General features: G+C 46.8%; 1 protein-coding gene across 4 annotated transcripts in view; it reads right to left on the bottom strand.

The window, feature by feature from the left end:
• LOC119655302 (oxysterol-binding protein 1-like) overlaps window positions 1–14,028 on the bottom strand; it is a 358,882-nt gene extending 344,854 nt beyond the window's left edge. For all 4 annotated transcript variants that reach the window (XM_038061129.1, XM_038061130.1, XM_038061131.1 and 1 more), the window contains exon 1: window positions 13,260–14,028. In XM_038061129.1, the coding sequence (XP_037917057.1) occupies window positions 13,260–13,874 (615 nt within the window). In that variant the 5' untranslated portion in view covers window positions 13,875–14,028. The remainder of the gene's footprint in view (window positions 1–13,259) is intronic.
• Between the last annotated feature and the right edge of the window lie 10,189 nt (window positions 14,029–24,217).

Genomic DNA, 24,217 nt, shown 5'->3' with positions numbered 1-24,217 from the left:
ACAACTCTAGGAAACACTCTAATGAACGGGATGGTCAGGAATTGGAGGGTGTCGGATGAACCCTTTATGTCTGATTACAGAATAATCAAATTCGACATTGAGGGTCACTCCGAAATAAAAAGGATAATAAGGAATCTTAGGAGAACGGATTGGGAATCCAATACAATGCACTTGAGCAACAACATTGGCCACCTCCAAGGGTGCGGTGACATCAGGAGCGAACTGGAACTAGAAACAGTGGTGGAAAACCTCAACACAGTCGTCATTGACGCTTATATGGTCAGCTGTCCCGCTAAGACAGTTAAGTCATCAAAGGATGTACCATGGTGGAAAAGAACCTGGCCAAAATGAGAATAGAAGCACCAAAACTCTTCAACCGGACAAAATAAACTAGCGACTGGCAGAGATACAAAAATGCACTGACTGCGTAGGGCAACGCGATCAGAGAAGCAAAACGGAATAGCTTTAGGGAAAACTGTGAAAGGATCGAACAGATCATAGAAGCAACTAGGCTTTACAAGGCTGTAGCCAAAGACGGGGCAATATTTTCTGTCTATTTGAAGAAGGAAGATGCGACATCTACCGAGAATGAGGAGGACAGAGTACACCTGCTTCTCATAACGCATATCCAGGGGTCCTACCCCATGGTGGCAGGCGACAACATTCTCCCTGACTCTCCAGCAACGAATAAAAGAAGAAGAAAGGGGAACTGGAAACTAACAAAAGAGGTATGCTCTGAAGCTAGGCTAAGGTGGGCAGTGGGAACTTTTAAACCACTGAAATCACCCGGAGTAGATGGCATTTTCCCGGCAATAATCCAGAGAGGCCTAGGAATCATCTAAGAGTCTCCTCTTCTTCTTTTTCTTCAGCCTTTGTCCCGTTCACAAGCGGGGTCGGCTCGTCGTGATCGGTTTCCCCATTTGGCTCTGTCGAATGCCTGATCTGGGTGCAATCTTGAGGCTTTCAAATCCCCATCCAGCGTATCAAGCCACCGTTGTTTAGGTCTGCCTTTTGGTCGTTTACCATCCACTTCGATGTTCAGACCAATCTTGCAAAGCGAATTCTCGTTAGCACGAATTACGTGACCATACAATCGAAGACGCCTCTCTCGCAACTTTTCCACGATCGGTGCAACCCCATAACGATCGCGGATATCCGGTAACAGGTGCCATGAGAGAAAGAGTACGCAATCAGAGTGGTGAGCGTATAGCCGATTTTGCAAGCACTCACTTATACTGGACAGCCTCCAATTGAATCATTGCGATTTTGTAAGGAAAGGGAAGAAATGATCCCACTTAAGGGCCTGCCAACCATTACAAATGTCGGAAAATCATGAAATCGAGTGAGAAATACGATCCACAAAGCGGCACATGCAACATTTGGGGTCACCAAGCCAGGTCAGCAGATCATCAACCGTGATATTTGATTTTAAAATGACGACGTCCAAATGAAGGTCCATAAGAAGAAACTTCTCCACGATTTTGCTGGTACCCATGACCTTTTACTTATGAATACATGGTTCATTAAACGAATATCTCGTCTTCCTATATTTTATAGTGGGAACAGTAAAACGCAAATCGATTATCTTCTCATTAGACGCCGACATTTCACCACTGTCACAGATTGCCAAGCCGATCCCTATGAGACCATCGCACCTCTACATCAGCCGTTGATTGCCGTCCTGCGAGTTAAGTCTCCGATAAAACAGCGGGAGGAACGCATTGGCCCGCCGCACATTAAATTGTGGCGATTTCGTGAAAAGAAAAAGGAAATGATCTCACTTAGGAGATTACCAATCATTACAAATGTGGAAGAGTCGTAGAACCAAATGAAAGACACGATACACAATGCAACCTCTACAACCCTCGGGGTCACCAAGCTAGGTTAGCATGTACCGCTTACCTAGCTTAGCGCTTACCGAGATACTTGACTTTAGAATGATTATGTTAAAATGAAGGAAATGCCTCAACTACAAACTTCTCAAACATAAAACGCTGGCCAACTGACAAATTTATAAGAATGCCAACTGAGAAGGAAAGAAAGCGGTCCCTGTCACCCGGCCGGCCCACTACAAACATCTATACTATAAACTGAACACTCGGGATGGTGAGAGAGATTTGTGTCTACTTACCGAAGTAACCGAAAATTAAGCCTGAACTATTGACGTAAGACACGCTGCTTTCTGGATCTAGAGAAAGCGTTTCACCGTATGTCACACGAACTCATTTGGTATGTTCTACGACAACGAAGTGTGGCTAGTGTATAAAAACCGCTTCGCGTCTCTATTGGTGTTCATCAAGGTAGCGCTCTCTCATCACAGCTCTTTGTTCTTGCTATGGACACGGGACATCCAACGTCCAGCGCTTTATGCAGATGATGTTTTCTTAACATCTAATAGCAAAAATGAGCTTGAGCAACTTGTCCAAAAATGGAATGATTGCTTCAGTCAATACGGTCTCAGAATGATTCTGAATAAAACTGAATTTTTGACAACCGATCACCATGAAACAGGCACAATCACTGTCAATGGCAGCGAAATCGCCCCCAGCGATTTAAATATCTCGGGTCAATCCTATCAGCCAATGGAGAACTGCGTTATGAAATTTCTTCACGCATTAACGCAACTTGGATGAAGTGGGGTTCCACAACTGGTGTTCTTTGTGATCGAAGTATCGAAGGACATCAAAAATTTACGGTAATTTCGTCCATCTAAAGAGAGCAACACCATGGTTCTGAGTGTTGGCCGACTATAAAAGATAATGAACGGAGTCTTGCGGTAATGGAGACGAAGATGTTGGTTTGGACTAGAGGCATGACACGTTTTTATCACATCCGAAATGAGGATATCCCGGGGCGTCTTCGATGGTATGGTCACGTAATTCGCGCTAAAGAGAATTCACTCGCCATGATTGGTCTGAACATCGAAGTCGAAGGTAAACGACCAAAAGGCCGACCGAAACAATGGTGGCTTGATACGCTGTATGGGGATTTAAAAGCCTCGCGCTTGCATCCAGATCAGGCATTTGATAAAATAAAATGGCAAAACCGATCAAAATGAGCCGACCCCGCTGGTGAACGGAATGAAGACTGAAGAAAAACAAGGTATAATTTTTTACAAGTCGGGCAACCTTAAGCTGGACGCTTCGGATATGAAAGGTTTTACAGATTTCTTTTATAAAAACTTTTGGGCGGACATTTGTCCCAACAAAACCTAGCACATAATACATATATGCATATACATGCATAATATATGCATATATATGCATAATATATGCATAAATTATGTGAAAATATCCACTTTTGCGTAATAATCGATAGCAGCTCTATGTTATTGCCTATATTTCATGATTCTAAAATCAACTGCAGTCAATTATTACAAATTATAGTCATTTACGATTACTAATTTTATTTGAATAGATATCGGTATGGAAAGTATTTCGGAGCCTAGGCACAGTTTAATGGCAGCATCTTTTCTAGATTTTTCGGTTGGGTAGGTAGGTAGGTAGGTATCAGTGGCTGCGCCGAGGAGCCCAATTAGCGCTTTGGTGCGCCGTTTTGATGCCACAAACTCCTAAGACCGTGACTGTTGTTATGGGAGCAAGGAAGCAGAGTCCAGCCGGCTCGGATCTTCAGAGCCAGCCCGTAGCATTCACGAAGGAAAGCAGCTCTCCGACCCTGCAGCTTGAAATTTCTCTGAGGTCCCCAAAGAATGTTGTTGTTCTGCTGTTGTGCTGTCAAACTGCTGTTAAGAAGCAACATTTTGCATCTTGTTATGATTCATACAGTAGTTTCCTCTGTTATTCTTCTGTCACTGTATTTTCTTTAATTAAATAATGGAACCAATGATAAATTGATCAAACGCATCTTCGCGCATTTCTAATTTACTCTGTTCACAAAACCATATATATAGTAAAAGTACGTAAATTAAATACCGTTGGTACCAACGTAGACACATGCCCATCATATTGAACACTATCCGCAAAATATATAGTAAAAGTACGTAAATTAAATACCGTTGGTACTAACGTAGACACATGCCCATCATATTCAACACTATCCGCAAATTTCGTTAGCACACACATATACACACATACTCATGTCTGTCTCCAGGAATTCATACTGATATGCAATTAGTGGGGCGCTTCGGGTATAAAGGTTTTGTGTTAATCTAATGTGAGAAATTCCATTCGTACATAGCCAAGATTACAATAAAAAATATTTGTACAGATATCGGAACGGAATGTATTTTGAGGCCTAGATTTCATATATGTAGATGCATCACTGTGATTTTTTTCAGACTTTTCGGTTGGGTAGGCTCTGAGAACGGAATCTGTTTCACTTTTTGGTGGACACAATTTGAGCCCTATCTCCCCTATATGTTACCCAATGTCAGAAATAAGATCAGTTTTGGAAAGTACTATTCGAGCACATGCACACATCTGATACCCCACATAACCACATTCCGTGGAGAAAAAATGTATACTCCCCTTTTGGACATATAGGGAGCCCCCCTTCAAACTTAACACAAAATGGCGTCACTCGCTACATGTGAAGGAGCATACAGATCACATATTCTCACCAAATTTCGTGACCGTCGGTGTGCTCGTTTCTGAATGAATCTGGTGTGACGGATAGACAGACAGACAGACGTCTAATCGATTCTAATATGGTTACGTTTCACACAAAACCTTAATATCGACGAAACAACAGGGAAGGAAGAAGAGCTGAGTGCGTTTAGGCGTGAAACCGGGGCGCCCAAATAAAGAGGAAGCCTTATCAAGTGGTGCGACTGCACGTGCGGAAATGGCAACTCCAATCCCTTGTAGTGCTCCTGTTCCGAAGAGAGCCCCGTCGGAATCGCTAGTAATGAGCAGATCGATTCGGACACAAATCTAATTTTCTAAATGTTAAAAAAAAAAAAAAATTGCTTTGCGGAAGCGCCTAAAAATATGTATGTTTTATCAGCTATCTAACGAGGTATGGGCTTTTATTCAAATTTATAGAGAAAACTTAGCTTTTTATGGTACATGGGATATAAAAATAATGGCGCTTATTTAATCTATCTGAATTAGACACTACCCGTAAATCTCATTAGTACGCATATACTATATACCTACATACACATATGTCTAATTGGAGTAATTGATATCCATATACAAATGACTAAAACACTAAAACAAAATAATTCTTTGCGATCACATTCAAATGAACTCACTTCGTTGTCGTATTGACGAATTGATATGTAATGACGACGTCATACACGTTGTAGAATGCACGAAAAATGGCAAAGTTTCACCCCCTATAACTTTTATCCTTGCTAAATTTTGTACTTATGGGATGGGGGTTGCCGGGTAGGTTTCTAAAATATGGAAAGATACTATTATTAAGTTTATTTGTGCAGATATCGGAACCGGATGTATTTTGCGGCCTAGATTTCGTCGATATGCACCATTGTGTTTTTTTCAGATTTTTCGTTTGGATAGGTCCTGAGAATGAGACCTGTTACACTATTTGATGATCATATTTTGAGCCCGCACTCTCTAATGATTCACCCGATATCAAATTTGGGTCCAGTTTCGGAAAGTACTAATTGATAGCACTAATTGGCATGTATACATTTTATGAAAAAATCTTCATTTACATGTATGTGGAGCCCCCACTTAAACTTAACACAAAATGGCGCCACTGGCTCTATATAAAGGAAACAACAGACCACACACTTTCGCTAACTTTTGTGACAATCAGTGCAGTAACAGATAGACAGTCATCGAATCGATTTTAATAAAGTTTTGTTTCATACAAAACCTTTAAAATCGACGAAACAACAGGGAATGAGGAAGAGCTGAGTGGGTTTGGGTGCAACACAAAAATGCGCCATTCCAAAGGTGTCAAAAACGGACTGACAAAACTGGAGTAACTATTGGACCGCCTCTCCTTCTATAGGCGAATGCAGTGAGCAACGGAAGACGATTGGAGAGTAGAAACAGCCGCAGGGCCCAAAAAAAAAAGAAGGCGAAGAAGGAAAAATGGAAACAACTGACTACGCCGCCAGAGACACGTCTGTCAACAAGGAGACTGCTAACCAAAAAGCCAGGAGCAGAAAAGACGTAGACGACTAGCAAGAATACGTTCTGCGAAGCGGTCAAGAGGTTATTGGGGGAGAAGGCTCTTGTTTCCAACCTAGAGCCCATGTGCTTTCTAGAAATGCGGGATCTTGGCTGCCTCATAGAAAAGGTCGAAGTAGAGGAGGCGATGAAGCGTGAATGTCCAGAGGTAATTAATGCCCGGATAGGTATCACCTCTGTAAATGCTTCAGGCCAAAAACTTGCCGCGGTGAAGCCCCGAGCAATATGTGAGGAAACCCCTTAGCTGCGGGAGAATCAAAATTGGCTGGATAGTATGAAGGGTACGAATGCGGATAGTTTCCACTAAGTGCTACAGGTGTTTGGACTATAGACATACGACAGCAGCTTGCAAGGGACCGGACAGGAGGACAGCATGCTGAAGATGCGGCCAAGTAGGTCGTCAAACGAAGGCCTGCAATGAAAGTGAGAGTTGCGTTCTCTGCAGGGATCGTGGCGGTCTGGTGAAAGCGTCGCAGACACTGAGGACTAGGGATGGTGTTCAATCTTTAGGGCGCAATTGGAAAGGGCTAGGGTGCGAATGGCATGAACAGCATTTTACAAATTAGCATGCACCGAAGTGCAACCGCTCACCAGTTGCTACCACAGTTCGCTGCGGAAGTAAATGCTGATCTAGTGCTAATTAGCGAGCAATACCGAAACAGAGACCCGGCCTCATGGTATTCCTACTTATCGGTCACCGCTGCCGTTTCTTAGTGTTTACTTAAAGTCGAACGAGACTATGCCGGACTTTCGGCGCCGGCGGGATACTCTGGCAGGTGGTGATTTTAATGCCAGGACTCTTGAATGGGGCATGCCTCAGTCAGACTCCAGAGAAAAACGGATTCTGGAAATGGCGGCGAGAACCGGGCTCGTAGTTTTAAACACCGGATCCAAGCCAACGTTTCGGTGCGCAGGCTGTGAAGGAAGCGTTCCTGATATCACTTTTGCGTCGGAATATCTGGCATCATCGGTGGACGGGTGGCGAGTCCTAAAAGATTTCTCGGTAAATGATCACCAGTACATCGCATTCGAAGTGGTTGACGCTATTTGCCGACGAGCATCAGCACGACGCTCCCCCTGCCTGTGTAACTTCGCGAGGGTGAACATCGAGAAGTTCGTCGAAGCTCTTGGAGCAGGCAGAGCTACGCTGGAGGGCGCTCCGGGCGCTGGTAACATCGCAGCTGACACCGTCGTGATTTCAGTAATGAACCTGATAACGACAGCGTGTGAGGCTTCCATGCCCCGGAGGGGCCCAGCCGTGACAAGCCTTCTATGTACTAGTGGATGGCACAAATTGCAGATCATTAGAGGGAATGTCATAAGCTCCGCCGTTTGCACAACATTTGCACGCCAAAGAGGAGGCATGCACCATAAAGGCACAGTATGGATCAGCAAAAGGAAAACTCCGCAGCGTTATAAATGAAACAAAGCTCGCGGCGGGCAGAAGCTTGTCAACGAAGTGAATGACAATCCGTGGGGGCTTGGCTATAAGCTTGTTACCCGAAAAATCGAGGCTCTGCGGAGGCCCTGCATGCTAAGTACCGACCAGATGAACCGCGTTGTACGGACATTGTTCCCCAGACATCCTGTACAGGTCGATGTCAATAGCACGGAAAGTGTCGAGGATTGCCTCCTTTTCACAATGAGAGAGCTCGAAGAAACGGCTCTCCAGGTGCTGATGGCATCCCGGCGGAAGTTTACAAACTGGTGTTCCGCCAGCAGCCACAATTGCTGCTTGAGACATTCAGCGCGTGCTTGAAGGAGGGCATTTCTCCTTGTCCCTGGAAAGTGGTGCTCAGAGGTGGCGGCGAGGAAGATGGGGCGGCAACCCTATCGGCCAAACCAAAACCAAGTGGTCGAGGAGAACCTCCATAGTGGTGGCACCGGGAGACACTGTATTCACATTGGTTTGCCGGCCGTGATTCAGTAGGCGAATGCTCCAAAGACCTAATTAGGGCGATCAGACCCGAATCTGCACGGGGACTCATCCGAAGTGGCAAATTGGTCACGAAACCTTACCAGGGATATACTGGTACCATGGGAACCGGGAAAATCCCTGGACTTACATACTTCGGGTGAACTCCTGTCTTATGTGAGGACAGCTCGGTTATTTGCGGTTGGCCCCCTTAGTGGGAGTTTCATGGTGGTTGCGGTTGTGCTCAAGCGAGAAGAGACCTTCGGGCCTCGACGTGGTGTTGCGTATCAACACGGGTGCCGTACTCCATAGTTCGGTAGAGATTTAGGTAATTCTTGCATCCACCAGTATGAATGCTAAGCCATGCACTTGGTATAGACTGGTACCGTTGTTGCTATTCTCAGCGGGGCTCTGATTGTGGTCACAAAATCAATCCGTGTCTGAAGAGGACCGTAGAATTAAGTCTCACGACAGGTGCCTACGTAAAACACTATGGACTTCACTTGTCCCTGCAAAGTGGTGCTCTGAGGTCGGCTGAAGCAACACCAAGTGGCCGAGGTGGCACCGGGAACCACTGTATCGCATTGGCTTGCCGGCCGTGATGCAGTAGACGAATGCTCCAAGGCGTAATTAGCGCGATCAGACCCGAGTCTGCACGGGGACTCATCTGAAGTGGCTTCGGTCACGAAACCTTACCAGGGGTATACTGGTACCATGGGAACCGGGGTAGCCCCTGGACTCTTATACTTTGGGAGAATTCCTGTCGTATATGATACATCTCGGTTGTTTGCGGTTGGCCTCCTAGTGGGAGCTTCATGGGGGCTGTTGGTGATGCTCAAGCAAGAAGAGACCTTCGGGCCTCGGCGTGGTGTTTCGTTTCAACATAGGTGCCGTACTCCGTGGTTCGGTAGAGATTTAGGTAGGTCTTGCATCCACCAGTATGAATTTTAAGCCAAGTACTTGCGTAGACTGGTACCGTTGTTGCTTGTCACAGCGGGGCTCTGATTGTGGTCTCAAAATCAATCCGTGTCTTAAGAAGACCGTAGGATTAAGTCTCCACGACAGGTACCTACGTTAAAACCCAAGGACTTAACTGTCCTTGGAAAGTAGCCAGACTCGCGCTGACACGGCCAAGAAAGTGCTCGAGAAGCTGATCAGGAGTAAACTCGCTGAAGCTATCTGCGCTGCCAGCGACTTATCCCCAAGGCAGTTCGGGTTCAGAAGAGGGAGATTTACAGTGGATGCTATTGTGACGTCGTAGATGCGGTTCATCGAGCCGAGGCAAACAGCCGCCGATCTCGACGAATAGTGCTCCTCATAACGCTTGATGTTATAACTATTTCTAGCGGATATTGAGGAATTATCTGTAAGACCACTCCCTGCTCTATGAGACATTAGAGGGCCAGAGGAAGATGAAAATCACGTCGGGAGTAGCAAAGGGATCCATCCCAAGGACCTCTTTGTATGATAGTCTGCTGAGACTCAATATGCCCGAAGAGTCGCGCCTGGCCCGTTATGCAGACGACGTTGCGGCACTTGTTGTCGGACGCACTGTTGAACAGACCCAAACAGACTTGGCGTATTGATACGACGGGTAAGCGGATGGACCACTGCTCACGGTTTCAGCCTTGCGCTGAAAAAAAACTGAAGTAGTCATCTTGACGAGAAGGAGAATCCTAACCCTGCGTCCTATATCGATCGGCGATTTGACTATAGAGTCAAAACCAGCCGTTAAATACCTTGATCTAATGCTCGACTCGAAGATGAACTTCTTCGAGCAAATCAAAAAAGTAGCAGACAGAGCTGCAGGTGGAGTCTCGGCTTTGAGTCGGCCAGTGGCCAATGTTGGGCGCCCTATATCTACTAGGAGATGTCTCGTTGTGTGAGCAATGCAGTCGGTTCTGTTCTATGGCGCGGAGGTATGGGCTGGTGCCCTTGACAAAGAGGTGCATCGTAAGCACATTTCTCAATTACAGATTCGGGAAGCTTTGCGAGTGGCGTCTGCTTATCGCACTGTCTCCGAACTGGCTGTGATGGTGGTCGAGTGAGTGATCCCCGTTGCCCTCCTTGCCAATGAGCGGAAAGCTATCTACCGCCGTAAGTGCGAAAACTTGTGAGAGGTGGTTACTTGTGAAGAACTTCAACGACCTTTAACCAAGTGGCAAGGACCAAAGGGGCAGATGGACTGCGCGGCTCATCAACAATTTAGAAATGTGGCTGAACCGAACGCACGGTGAGATTGATTACTTCCTTAACCAACTTCTAAGCCTACTACTACTACAGGATTGGGAAGGCGCGATCTCCTGATTGTGTGTTCTGCAATGGAGTGGCGGACGACCCTAAACACACATTTTTCTCTTGAGAGAGGTGGGACGGCTTTAGTCGGCAGCTTTATGCAGACACAGGAAAGCTCTCTCGAGACAACCTTGCCAGAGAGCGCTGGCAGTTGGAATCGTGTTGCGCATTATGTTCAGGTTCTTCTTATTGTGAAGAAGATTGAACTCGATCGGCGGAGGGACCCGACGGTAAGGGATTTCCTGAACTAAGAACTCCCTGACTTGAAGGCTCTCGAAGCCAGGATAGCGAGAGGGCTAGCCCCAAGCAATGTGTCAAACGGTTCCAGGCTAGTTCCTTGATGACAAGGAAGGGGTTTAGTTGGTAGTGCGACAACGTACTGTTGCGGGAGTCTAACACTCTTTGCACAAACGCATTTGCGTAATCTACTCCCAAAAAGAACAGAAATTGATCCGAAGCTAATAAAGTTTTTGGCAACAATCATTGAAGAGTGGCACATCACTCTAACAGTGCGATCATTTGAGGGTGCCAATACCTCAGAGCCTATCTGTATACCGAGACGTATCTTCCAAGGGGATTCGTTGAGTCCCACTCCCCCTTTCATGGCTGCTGAATGATACTAGAAGGCATGGTTTTGCAATAAAGTATGGCCTACGTGCTAAGTACGAACTGACACACTTGATGTACTTAGATGAAATCAAGCTGTATGCTGGTACTGACAACCATCTTAGAAGTCTGTTGCGAATAATAGACATGTTCAGCCCTAATATTCGGATGGAGTTTGGATTAGACAAACGTCGAATTCAAGCCATCCGTTGGGACCAGTACGTTTTAACTGATCGCCATGCACCATACAACAAGCCTAACATGCTATTAGTTTACAAGACGGTTCGCTCCCCGTATATTATTGATGTTGCTATCGCTCATAATAACAACATTGAACGGAAATACGTGACGAAGAAGGTGAACTATGAGCTACTGGCTAGGGAAATCAAATAAATTTGCCGTCTCGTAAAAGCGGTTGGAGTTCCCATAATATTGTCAGTTACAGGTATTGTACTTAAATCCCTTATGGCTTCCCGTGATCTCCTGCGACTCTCACACAGTCTGGATCAAACCATGCAGAAGCACACCATTCTGCATACGTTTTCGATATTGAGGGACGAATTCTGGCACCAACCTACCACCAGCCGCCACCACGACCCCCATTTTATCTTTTAAGTAGGTAATATCTTCTTAAATGTTTGGCACTAGTGCTAGTATTAGGTAAAATCTGGCATCTGCCGAAATTGTGAGAACTCAGAAATAATAATAATGGTTGCTGCGACAATCCAATTGGATCGGGGCCTTGAAGTGTGTTAGAGCAATTCATTTAAGACCGTAACGGTACACTACAGTATACTGTACGAGGTCTGATTACCCTGATTTGACTCTGGTACTCATTCAAAGTTGAGTCGGCTGGTTTCTGGCAGCCAGTCTCTTCCGCCAGTGAGATTTGAACCGGACCCTCTACTGTGACAGCCTAGCGCTCTAAGCACTGAACCATACGGACACAATGTACTATAATTATTTTTATTTATTTGCATAGATGCATCACTGTGATTTTTTTCATATTTTTCGGTTAGACAGGTTTTGAGAGCGAGATCTTTTGAACCTTTTGGGGAGCTATTTTGAGCCCTCGCTCCCCTATGTTTCACCCAATATCAGAAATAAGATTTTCGAAAAGTACTAATCAAAATGACCGTGTGCCTCCCAAACCCATCTGCTATACTCTGCGACAATACATCGTGCCAGAGGAACTTGTGCACTCATTGAAATTCCCTTACAATAAACCGATCAGTAAAGTTGAAAGCGTGGCAGGCATATCAAACCCACTCTGTGTCTCTATCGGTGTTCATCAAGGAAGCGCCCTCTTGTCACTCCTTTTTCTTCTGGTTATTGGCACTGTCACACGGGACAACCAACACCAAAAGTCCTACGCAATAATCTAATAAGGAAATGTTTTCCTTGCATCCCAAAACAAAGTTGATCTTTAACCACTTGTTTGAAAATAAAATGTTCGTCTCAGACAACAGGGTTGTAAATTATTTCACGAATCAGCGCAAGGTAGATGAAGTAACATTTCACAACTGGATCTCTTTATTATCGACATATTAAGGAACGTCTCAAATTCAAAGTGATCCCTAGCATCGTCCGCTCTCTTGCCCCCTACGCTACCTACGATGGAGCGCAGTTCTTCTTTCGAAAATGAGCCGATCAGATCACCTAACGTTCCTTGAGGCGATCGTATAACACTAGTGGTCACTTTCTATGTATATATAACAGTACAGAAAAAAATTGGCGGAAAACAATCTCAACATAATTATGTACTCCTCAATTTTGCACAAAATGATAGAAGTAATATATAAATAAGTGCCTAGAAAAATGTCAATTTCCAATAAAGCTAGAAGTTGGGTCTTGGCAAAGATAAAGAAAGTGTTTATACACCATCTAGCCCAAAAAAAATTATACCTGCTTAAGTGGCCCATCAGTGAGTATCTCATCAAGTAGGCAAACGATCAAAGAAAACAAGATAAAAGTTAGCTATCTCATCCAAAGATACAACCTATAAGGTGGTTAATGAAAAGCAATTTTCACATTTAATTTTAATGTTAAGATTGTGATGTTGTTTTGATGAAGTTTAATGTTAAGAATAGTTATGTATTAAAGAAGATGAAAGTGGTTGTAGATGAATTTCACAACAGCTCAACACAATTCTATTTCTGGCTGTGGATAGTAATTAAAGGGCTAATAGTAATGTTCTATCGATTTATGGATTTAAGTCTACTTTTGATAAATGTTTTTCCATCAGTGTAAGAAGTTCTGTCTCAAATAAACATCTCTATTTGAATTATTCCAGTGCAAAATAATTAAATGAATCTTACCATTGGCCATGCAAACTCACTGCCATAATCCTTTAAAAAAATAGTTGTCCGAATTACTGGATTTATACTAATAAACTTTGTTTGTATATTGAAAGTATATTCGAAATTCGATTGGAAGATCCATCCTATTCCTGCACAGTGCAATGCGGCAACTTTTGGTGCCACAGAAATTTGCTCAGCAATAAACTTGAAACCCATGTCATCAGATCGATTCATTTCAAATGTTTCACCCAATAACGGATCGAAAGGGCGGGAAATACGTTCACATACTTTCATAGCATAAACATGACTGAATGCTGCTATATATTTCATTTGTTCAGCATAATTTCCGGTGCCGGCAGCTTTATCCAGGAGAAATGAATATTCAAACGGTTCAGCGAGTTTTTGCAACAAGGACAATGGTTCATAGGTGGTGACTGGGACAAAAGATCGTTTTCCTTCTGATGAATATTGCAAATACTTGATTAACGGAATACATTGTTCCTTAGGGCGTTTCGGAATATTCCTGCGCCGTTGTTTTTGTATGCACTTTCCGTGTGATGTTGGATGAATTTTAAAAACCGACTCACGTTGCCTTTTACGACTACAGCAAAATATTTCTGTGAGGTATCCCATGCTAACACAGTTTTATTAACAAATGAAAAGCATTCTCAATTGACCATCTCGCAATTAAAAAAACTTCGATATTACTTTTAAATTTTGATTAGATAGATGTGACTCAAAATGCTTTAACAGAATTAGATGACAACATTTCAACCGTCTGCTACGATTTTCTAAATACACACATATGTATCAAAAAGACTATTGACTACTATGGTTGAAACGCATAACCGGACAAAGGCTGACTCACGTTTTCAGCATGTTTTTTAAGGTTCTGTCTCTCTGTTCGATTTGTCCATCTATCCCTCTCCCCGTCTGTCCGCCTATTCGGCTGTCTGTCTGTCCGTCTGTCCGTCTGTCCGTCTGTCTGTCTGTCCGTCTGTCCGTCTGTCCGTCTGTCCGTCTGTCCGTCTGTCCGTCTGTCCGTCTGTCCGTCTGTCCGTCTGTCCGTCTGTCCGTCTGTCCGTCTGTCCGTCTGTCCGTCTGTCCGTCTGTCCGTCTGTCCGTCTGTCCGTCTGTCCGTCTGCCTGTCTGTCCGTCTGTCCGTCTGTCCGTCTGCCCGTCTGTCCGTCTGTCCGTGTGTTTTTTTTTTTTTTTGAGGAGGTGGAAATCTTCAAAAGACACTGGTCTGGACACACCAGCGTGAGGGATTTTTACCCACTAAAACCACCCCCGACTCCCTCCCTGCCCCGCGGAACCACCATAAGGTATTACATCACGGGGCGGAGTCAGCTCACTCTAGCTTAATCCCATTTCTTCTATATGCGGCGCTCGTGACCGCGTTTTTCTCCTTTCCTCTGCCTTTCGCAATTTATCTTGAATTGATGCGATCATGGAGTTGACCGCATCCCAATTCTCTTGATGTGCTAGCATTTTCGGCACCAGATTTTCTGGTACCAGCACCTCTTCTAGAGTCTCCTCTAGGTTCCTCCTTTCTTCCACAAATCTCGGACAGTGGAAGAATACATGCTCTGGGTCCTCTGGGACTTCATCGCAAATTGGACAGTCGGGTGAGGTCTCCAATTTAAACCTGTGACGGTATTGGAGATATCCTCCATGTACAGTGAGAAACTGGGTGAGATTATAATTAATCTCACCGTGTCGTCTCTCCAACCACTCCTTGATGGCAGGAATGAGCCTGTGAGTCCACCGACCCTTTCCCGAGCGTTCCCACCGCTCTTGCCATCTATTTATGGATCTCTCCCTCTCAGCCTTCTTCGTCTGCAATAAGGGAGAGATTGGCTTCGCATGGTATATATTCGCCATCTCATCTGCCAAGATGTCAATGGGCATCATTCCAGAGATGACGAATGCTGCATCATTTGAGACAGTCCTGAAGGCAGAGCATACCCTCAGAGCTGTCCTCCTGTAGACTGCATTCAGTTTGCTAGTGTTAACTGACATCCGCAACGCCTCGCTCCAAACTGGGGTCGCATAGAGCATGATTGGCGTCACCACCTTGGCTATAAGCAACCTAGAGGTATGCCGTGGCCCTCCCACGTTCGGTATCATCCTCGCCAGGGCCATACTGGCAGTGGATGATTTATCACAAACATACTGTACGTGTTGCTTATAGCTGAGCTTCCTGTCTATCACCACCCTCAAGTATTTGATGGCCGGCTTGGAAGTGATGATATGATTCCCGACTCTAACACAGGCGTAATTTCTCTTCCGGCGTTTCGTGATGAGGACCGCTTCCGTTTTTTCCTCCGCAAGCGTCAGACCAGAGCTCTCCAACCAGCATTTGACAGCACTGATTGCCTCGCTTGAGAATAACTCAGCATCTTCGAGATGCTTTGCGACAACAACCAGGGCAATGTCGCCAGCGTAACCCACTACTGTGGCTTCCTCCGGAAGGGGAAGATTAAGTACATCGTTGTACATGATGTTCCACAGTAGTGGTCCCAATACGGAGCCCTGCGGGACACTCGCGGAAACGACGTACTCCTGCGGTCCGTCATCAGTGTCGTACCAGAGCCTCCTTTCAGTTAAATAACTATCGACAATTGCGGCGAGGTAGGCGGGAATTCCAACCTTCGCTAGGGATTTCCGGATTAGATTCCAATTGGCCGAATTGAATGCATTTTTCACGTCCAGGGTTACTACCACGCAATATTTGCTGGTACTACCCTTTCCGTGGATTGCATCTTCGGCCAAGCCAGTAACCAATTTGATGGCATCAATGGTTGATCTGGCTTTACGGAATCCATACTGCGGATCTGAAAGGCTGCCTTGGCTCTCAACTACTGGGAGTAATCTATTATAGATTACCCGCTCTAGCATTTTCCCCACTGTGTCCAAAAGACATATGGGTCGATATGAGGATGGTTCACCTGGTGGTTTACCAGGCTTAGGCAGAAGCACCAACTTCTGCAGCTTCCATACAGCTGGAAATATTCCCTCGGACATGCACGCTTCGAACAACTCAGCAAACATGTCCGGCTTAGATTTCACGGGAAGCTTAAGGGCCTTATTCGGTACTCCGTCCAGCCCCGGTGCTTTATTGTCTCCTATTCTGCCGTAGATCTCCAGGAGCTCGTCTCTGGTGACTGGCGGGATTGCCGTCACATTCAGAGGTGGTTGGAATGTGTCGGTGTTCTCCTCTTGCTGGGGGAATAACCCCTGGATGATTTTCAACAAGAGGGCGGGGCACGTGATCTGCGGAGACGAACGGCCTCTAAATCGTCCCATCACGATTCCATAAGCTCTGCCCCACGGATTTACGTCCGCTTCTGAGCAGAGTTCCCTAAAGCATTTCCTCTTGCTTCGCTGGATGGCGAGCTTGAGGGTTTTGCCGGCTGCCTTGTAGGCGCACTCTTTCTGCCCTTGATCGACTCTACCTACCGCCCTCTCAGCCGCTCTTCTCGCTCGGTGGCAGGCTGATCGAAGGCCGGTCAGTTCATCATTCCACCAGTAGTTTGGTCTTCTACGGGGGAATGCGCACCTCCTAGGCATGGACGCGTCACATGCTTTGGCGATGCATTGAGCCAGATGGACAGCTCTTTCCGTAGAGGCGCCTGCTATATCAGGTTGATCCAACCACACCTCTAAGGAGCTTTGCTCATCCAAAGATTTTGCAGACCAGCCTGAAATCTTTTTCGGTTTCGGGCATGATAGCTCTTTGCCCTGAGGTTCGACACATGTCTCAAAGAAAACTGCCTGGTGATCGCTGTGGGTGTAGCGTTCGCTGACGCACCAGGACATACCACGCGCCAGCGAAGGGCTGATAAAGGTCAGGTCTACAATCGAGCCTGATCCCCCTTTCTGGAAGGTGTTTACAGCACCTTCGTTAGCCAAAACTATGTCCATCTGCGCGAAAGCTTCTAATAAACTGCGCCCCCTGGCATTTGATTCCCTACTACCCCACTCTAGGGCCCAAGCATTGAAATAACCAGCAATCACCTTTGGACTTCGTCCCTTCGCGTCGAGAACAAGATTATCAAGCATTTGCTCGAATTCAGGCAGTGCCAAACTTGGCGGGGCGTAGCAGCTGTATACATATACACCACTTATTTTCGCCCACACGAAGCCACTGCCTGCCTGACTTGCAGTACATTGTATGGCCTGTCGACCGCAAGCCCATATCGCCGCTCCACCAGTCGAATCTGTGACCCATATGCCACCGTAACGGTGTCTATACGGTTCGCTTATGATGGCGATTTCCATCTCAGATTCGAACGTGGTCTGCTCAAGTAAATCCTGAGCGACCCTGCAATGATTCAGGTTTATTTGAATAAACCTCATTTTCTCATTGCAGTGAGCGCCTTCCTAAATTCTGGACATTTACCACTCCCGGCAATATGCCGGTTATCCTGTCCCTCTTTTACTTCGCACAATAGGCACTTGGGGTCTCTATTGCACTCTCTGGCAATATGCCCTTTCTCCCAACACCTTCTGCATCGATCGGATCGATCAATGCTGCTGGTGCATGCCTTCGCGAAGTGTCCAAACATGAGGCATTTAAAGCACCTCTTCAGTGAAATTTGTTCCCTTAAACGGCAGACAACCCATCCAATCCGAACCCTTCCGGCAGCCAATAACATCTGTGCTGCCTCCGCTGGTACTCGTATTGTGGCTGTTTGAGTACCACCATAGGCTATTCGTAAGCCCACAATAGACTCCTCGGTGAGTTCTTTCAACTTGAATTGCTCCTTCAGAGCAATACAAATTTCTTCTTTCGATGTTACTTCATCGAGATCCTTACATTGAAGGTAGATCTCATGTTTTTGGGCACGCACTGCGGCATTTTCCCCAAGTGAGTTTTTCACTTGAGTGCGAAAGTCATCAGTTTTGCCACCGCTGGATCTTTTCAGCTTGAACATGAGATCCCCTTTCTGGGTTCTTCGGATTCGGTTTACATTTCCGCTCAGATCTTTTAGTTCGGGATCCGCTTTGACCTTTTTGAGTATCTCCGTGTAGGACAGATTGCCCTTACTGGAGATAACAATTACAACTGGACGAGTTCGCACTTTTGCCTTTCGTTCCGCTTTTTTGTTGGTAACTTTAGTCCATCCATCGTTTTCGCTGGTCTTAGGCTTCGCAACGCTGGTCGAGTTTCCTAGATTCGCTGTACGGTTTCCTCCTTCTGACCTGTTGGTGTTGGTTTTCCGGATGTCCTGTCCGCCTTTTTTCTCTTAGGCGCCTGCTGATTACTTAAAGGATCCCCCTCTTTTTCACGTACTCGCTTATTTCGCTGGGATTCGATGGTAGTACGGTTAGGCGTCACTTGGGTCACTTGTGATACTGTTGGCACAGCGGGGTTCGGCGTGTTCTTATTATTCTTTTCCTCCATCTGTGATCTATTATAGAGAACTCTAATAGCCCTCACCATATTCTTTATGGCTTGGTGTACGTTGTGCTTGTCCTTGATAAACTCGGACAGCTCAACTATTTTTGCCCCAAGCTGGGTGAAGGGTATTCCTCCGGATCGGGACTCTGCTCCCTATAAGTCCCGGCAGGGTTACTCCTTTTACATGGTCCTTCACTTTTGGCCTGTACTTTATCCTTCATCATCTTTGGCATTGGTGGAGATCTCAAAGTTGATGAGCTTATTTTGAATGGATCTCTTCCTTGTTCCTGGAGCACCTCCTGCTGTCGAGCATCTTGAACATGTGCGGTGGGTGTTGTCACGGTTTTTGTTGTCCAAAAAGCTGCTTTTAGTTCATCTTTGTTTGGTCTTGTTATTGGTGTTCTCGGTAAAGTCGTACTTCGCTTGAATACTTCCCTCTCCAGATCCAAATCACTTGTAGCATCATATGCCAAGGTGGCGAAGTTGTCCACCACCGAGGCACTGCGGTCGAGGGATATCGACGACCGGGAGCCCGCTTGCTCACTCCCAAAAGCCGCCGGTACTGGGGTTCCGAGCCCCTGCACCGTAAGTTTCCTCCTTCTCTCGTCTTCCATGGTGGTTTTATGTTCTGGGTATCCTTCCCATAGCCATTTTGGTCCGCGCACCAGAGATGAGCAAACACTAGCCCATGCACAATCAAAAAAGAAAAGTGCATGAACACATATTTACACATCAATAGGTATGCCCCTATCCGCCAGCTAGGGTCGCGCCTGATGGGAGGTCTGGCCACTCCTCACAGTCCGGCTGTCAGTCTGTCCGTCTGTCTGTCTGTCCGTCTGTCCGTCTGTCTGTCTGTCCGTCTGTCCGTCTGTCCGTCTGTCCGTCTGTCCGTCTGTCCGTCTGTCCGTCTGTCCGTCTGTCCGTCTGTCCGTCTGTCCGTCTGTCCGTCTGTCCGTCTGTCCGTCTGTCCGTCTGTCCGTCTGTCCGTCTGTCCGTCTGTCCGTCTGTCCGTCTGTCCGTCTGTCCGTCTGTCCGTCTGTCCGTCTGTCCGTCTGTTCGTCTGTCCGTCTGTCCGTCTGTCCGTCTGTCCGTCTGTCCGTCTGTCCGTCTGTCCGTCTGTCCGTCTGTCCGTCTGTCCGTCTGTCCGTCTGTCCGTCTGTCCGTCTGTCCGTCTGTCCGTCTGTCCGTCTGTCCGTCTGTCCGTGTGTCCGTCTGTCCGTCTGTCCGTCTTTTTTTTTTTTTTGTGAGGAGGTGGAAATTTTCAAAGGACACTGGTCTGGACACACCAGCGTGTGGGATTTTTACCCACTAAAACCACCCCCGACTCCCTCCCTGCCCCGCGGAACCACCAAGAGGTATTACATCACGGGGCGGAGTCAGCTCACTCAAACTTAATCCCATTTCTTCTATACGCGGCGCACGTGACCGCGTTTTTCTCCTTTCCTCTGCCTTTCGCAATTTATCTTGAATAGATGCGAACATGGAGTTGACCGCATCCCAATTCTCTTGATGTGCTAGCATTTTCGGCACCAGATTTTCTGGTACCAGCACCTCCCCTAGAGTCTCCTCTAGATTCCTCCTTTCTTCCACAAATCTCGGACAGTGGAAGAATACATGCTCTGGGTCCTCTGGGACTCCCTCACAATTTTGACAGTCGGGTGAGGTCTCCAATTTAAACCTGTGACGGTATTGGAGATATCCTCCATGTACAGTGAGAAACTGGGTGAGATTATAATTAATCTCACCGTGTCGTCTCTCCAACCACTCCTTGATGCCAGGAAGCGTTCCCACCGCTCTTGAAATCTATTTATGGATCTCTCCCTCTCAGCGTTCTTCGTCTGCGATAAGGGAGAGATTGGCTTCGCATGGTATCTATTCCAGAGCTGACAAATCCTGCATCATCTGTGCCAGTCCTGGTGCCAGAGCATACCCTCAGAGCTGTCCTCCTGTAGACTGCATTCAGTTTGCTGGTGTTAACTGGCGTCCGCAATACCTCGCTTCCTGTCTATCACCACCCTGAAGTATTTGATGGTCGGCTTGGAAGTGATGATATGATTCCCGATTCTAACACAGACGTAATTTCTCTTCCGGCGTTTCGTGATGAGGACCGCTTTTGTTTTTTCTCCGCAAGCGTCAGGCCAGAGGTCTCCAACCAGCGTTTGAACGCACTGATTGCCTCGCTTGAACATAACTCAGCATCCTCAAGATGCTTTGCGACAACAACCAGGGTTATGTCGTCAGCGTAACCCACCACTGTGGTTTCTTCCGGAAGGGGAAGACTAAGTACATCGTTGCACATTATGTTCCACAGTAGTGGGCCCAATACGGAGCCCTGCGGGACACTCGCGGAAACTACGTACTCCTGGGCTCCGTCGTCAGTGTCATAGCAGAGCCTCCTTTCAGTTAAATAACTATCGACGATAGCAGCGAGATAGGCGCAAATCCCAAGCTTCGCTAGGGATTTGCGCATTAGATTCCAATTGACCGAATTGAATGCATTTTTCACGTCCAGGGTTACTACCACGCAATATTTGCTGGTACTACCCTTTCCGTGAATCGCATCTTCAGCTAAGCCAGTAACCAATTTGATGGCATCAATGGTTGATCTGGCTTTTCGGAACCCACACTGCCGATCTGAAAGCCCGCCTTGGCTCTCAACAACCGGGAGTAATCTATTATAGATTACCCGCTCTAACATTTTCCCCACCGTGTCCAAAAGGCATATGGGTCGATATGACGATGGTTCACCTGGAGGTCTACCAGGCTTAGAAAGAAGTACCAACTTCTGTCGCTTCCAACCGCCGGAAATATTCCTTCGGACATGCACGCTTCGAACAACTCAGCGAACATGTCCGGCCTGGATTTCACGGCAAGCTTATTCGGTACTCCGTCCTGGCCCGGCACTTTATTGTATCCTAATCTACCGCAGATCTCCAGCAGTTCGTCTCTGGTGACTGGCGGGATTGCCGTCACATTCAGAGATGGTTGGAATGTGTCGGTGCTCTCCTCTTGCTGGAGGAATAACCCCTGGATGATTTTCAGCAAGAGGGTGGGACACGTAATCTGCGGAGAGGAGCGGCCCCTGAATCGTCCCATCACTATTCGATAAGTACGCCCCCACGGGTTTATGTCCGCTTCTGAGCAGAGCTCCTTAAAGCATTTCCTCTTGCTTCGCTGGATGGCGAGGTTGAGGGTTTTGCGGGCCGCCTTATAGGCGCACACTTTCTGCCCCTGCTCGACTCTACCTACCGCCCTCTGAGCTGCTCTTCTGGCTCCACCAGTCGAATCTGTGACCCATACGCCTCCGTGACGGTTTCTATACGGTTCACTTATGATGGCAACTTCCATCTTAGATTCGAACGTATTCTGCTCAAGTAAATCCTGAGCGACCCTGCAATGATTCAGGTTTATTTGAATAAACCTCATTTTCTCATTGCAGTGAGCGTCTTCCTAAATTCCGGATATTTGCCACTTCCGGCAATGTGCCGGTTATCCTGTCCCTCTTTTGCTTCGCAAAATAGTCATTTGGGGTCCCTATTGCACTCTCTGGCAATATGGCCTTTCTCCCCACACCTTCTGCATCGATCGGACCGATCAATGGCCGTCTGGCTGTCTGTCCGTCTGTCCGTCTGTATCATCTGAGACAGTCCTGAATGCCGAGCACACCCTTAGGGCTGTTCTTCTGTAGACTGAACTCAGTTTGTTAGCGTTAAATGTAACTTGCAATTCCTTTCCCCAAACTGGAGCTGAATAGAGCAGGATCGAACTCACTGCCCTAGCTATAAGTACCCTGGAAGCATGCCGTAGTCCTCCCACGTTCCGCATCATTCTTGCAGAGCCACACTCGAAGTGGATGCTTTGTCATAGACATACTGTACGTGTGGCTTATAGCTAAGCTTCCCATCTATCATCACTCCCAAGTATTTGATCGCAGGCTTAGAAGTGATTATGTGATTCCCAATTTGAATACGGGTCAAATTTCTTTTACGGCGTTTGGTGGTGAGGAACGCTTCCGTCTTTTCCACCGTGTGTCAGACCAGTACTCTCTAGCCAACCCTTAAAAGCACTGATCGCTTCACATGAGTATAACTCAGCATCTTCGAGATGCTTTGCAACCGCAACCAGCCCTATATCATCGGCGTAGCCTACCACTGTCGCTTCTTCCGGTAGAGGAAGATTAAGAACATCGTTATGCATGATGTTCTACAGGAGTGAACCCAGTACGGAGTGTCGTTTCCATGATGCAGGTATTTCCCCTCGGACATACACGCTTCGAAAAACACCTTTATTCGGCACCCCATCCAGACCCGGAGCGTTGTTATCTCCGATCCTAACGCAGATCTCCAGCAGCTCGTCACTGGTGACTGGCGGTATTGCCGTGCCGTTCAGAGGTCGCTGGAATCTATCTATTCCCTCCTCTTGCTGAGGGAATAACCCCTGGATAATTTTTAACAAAAGTGAAGGACACTTGTGCTGCGGAGATGATCGGACTCTGAATCGCCCCATCACGATTCTATAGGCGCTTCCAGACGGGTTTACGTCCGCTTCTAAACAGAGCTTCTTGAAGCATTCTCTCTTGCTCCGTTCGATGGCGAGCTTGAGGGTTTTGCGAGCTTTCTTATAGGCGCCCTCTTTTTGCCCTTGTTCGATTCTGCCTATTGTCCTCTGAGCCGCTCTTATAGCTCGGTGACAGGCTGATCGAAGGCTGACCAATTAAGTATTCCACCAATAGATGGGTTTTATACTGGGAAATGAGCACCTCCTAGACATAAACGCGTCACAAGCTTTAGCGATGCGTTGGACCACATGGGAGCTACCGCTCTTTGAGCCGCTCTTCTGTCTCGGTGACAGGCTGATCGAAGGCTGGCCAGTTCAGCATTCCACCAGTAGTTTGGTCTTCTACTGGGGAATGAGAACCTCCGCGGCATGGATGCGTCGCACGCTTTGGCAATGTATCGAGCCACATGGGCAGCTCTTTTCGTAGAGGCGGCTGCTTTATTAGGTTGTTCTAACCACACCTCCATGAAGGTCTGCTCATCCAGAGCTTTAGCGGACCAGCCTGACATCTTTCTCGGTTTCGGGCATAAGGCTCTTATGCTCGGTGACACCCATAGCCCAAAGAAGATTGCCTGGTGATCGATGTGGGTGTAGTGCTTGCTGATGCACCAAGACATTCCACGTACCAGTGCAGGGCTGAGAAAAGTTAGGTCTACGATTGAGATAGATCCCCTTTTCTGAAAGGTGTTTACGTATCTTTGGATGGCCAGGACGACATCCAACTGTGCGAAAGTGTCTAACAGACTGCGACCCCTTGCATTTGTCTCTCTGCTACCCCACTCACAGGCCCAAGCATTGAAGTCACCAGCAATCACCCTTGGACTACGACCCCTTGCGTCGAGAACAAAACTGTCAAGCATTTCCTCGAATTCGGGCAGTCTCAGGCTTTGTGGGGCGTATCAGCTGTACACATATACCCTGTTTACTTTCGCCAACACGAAGGCGCTGTATGTCTAACCCCCAGTACATTGTATGGCTTGTCGACGACAGGCCCATATCACCGCTCCACCAG

Source organism: Hermetia illucens, chromosome 4 (assembly GCF_905115235.1).
Source record: "Hermetia illucens chromosome 4, iHerIll2.2.curated.20191125, whole genome shotgun sequence".
NCBI lineage: Eukaryota > Metazoa > Arthropoda > Insecta > Diptera > Stratiomyidae > Hermetia > Hermetia illucens.
The sequence above is the reverse complement of the archived record's forward strand: the minus strand, read 5'-3'. Positions and strand labels throughout refer to the sequence as shown.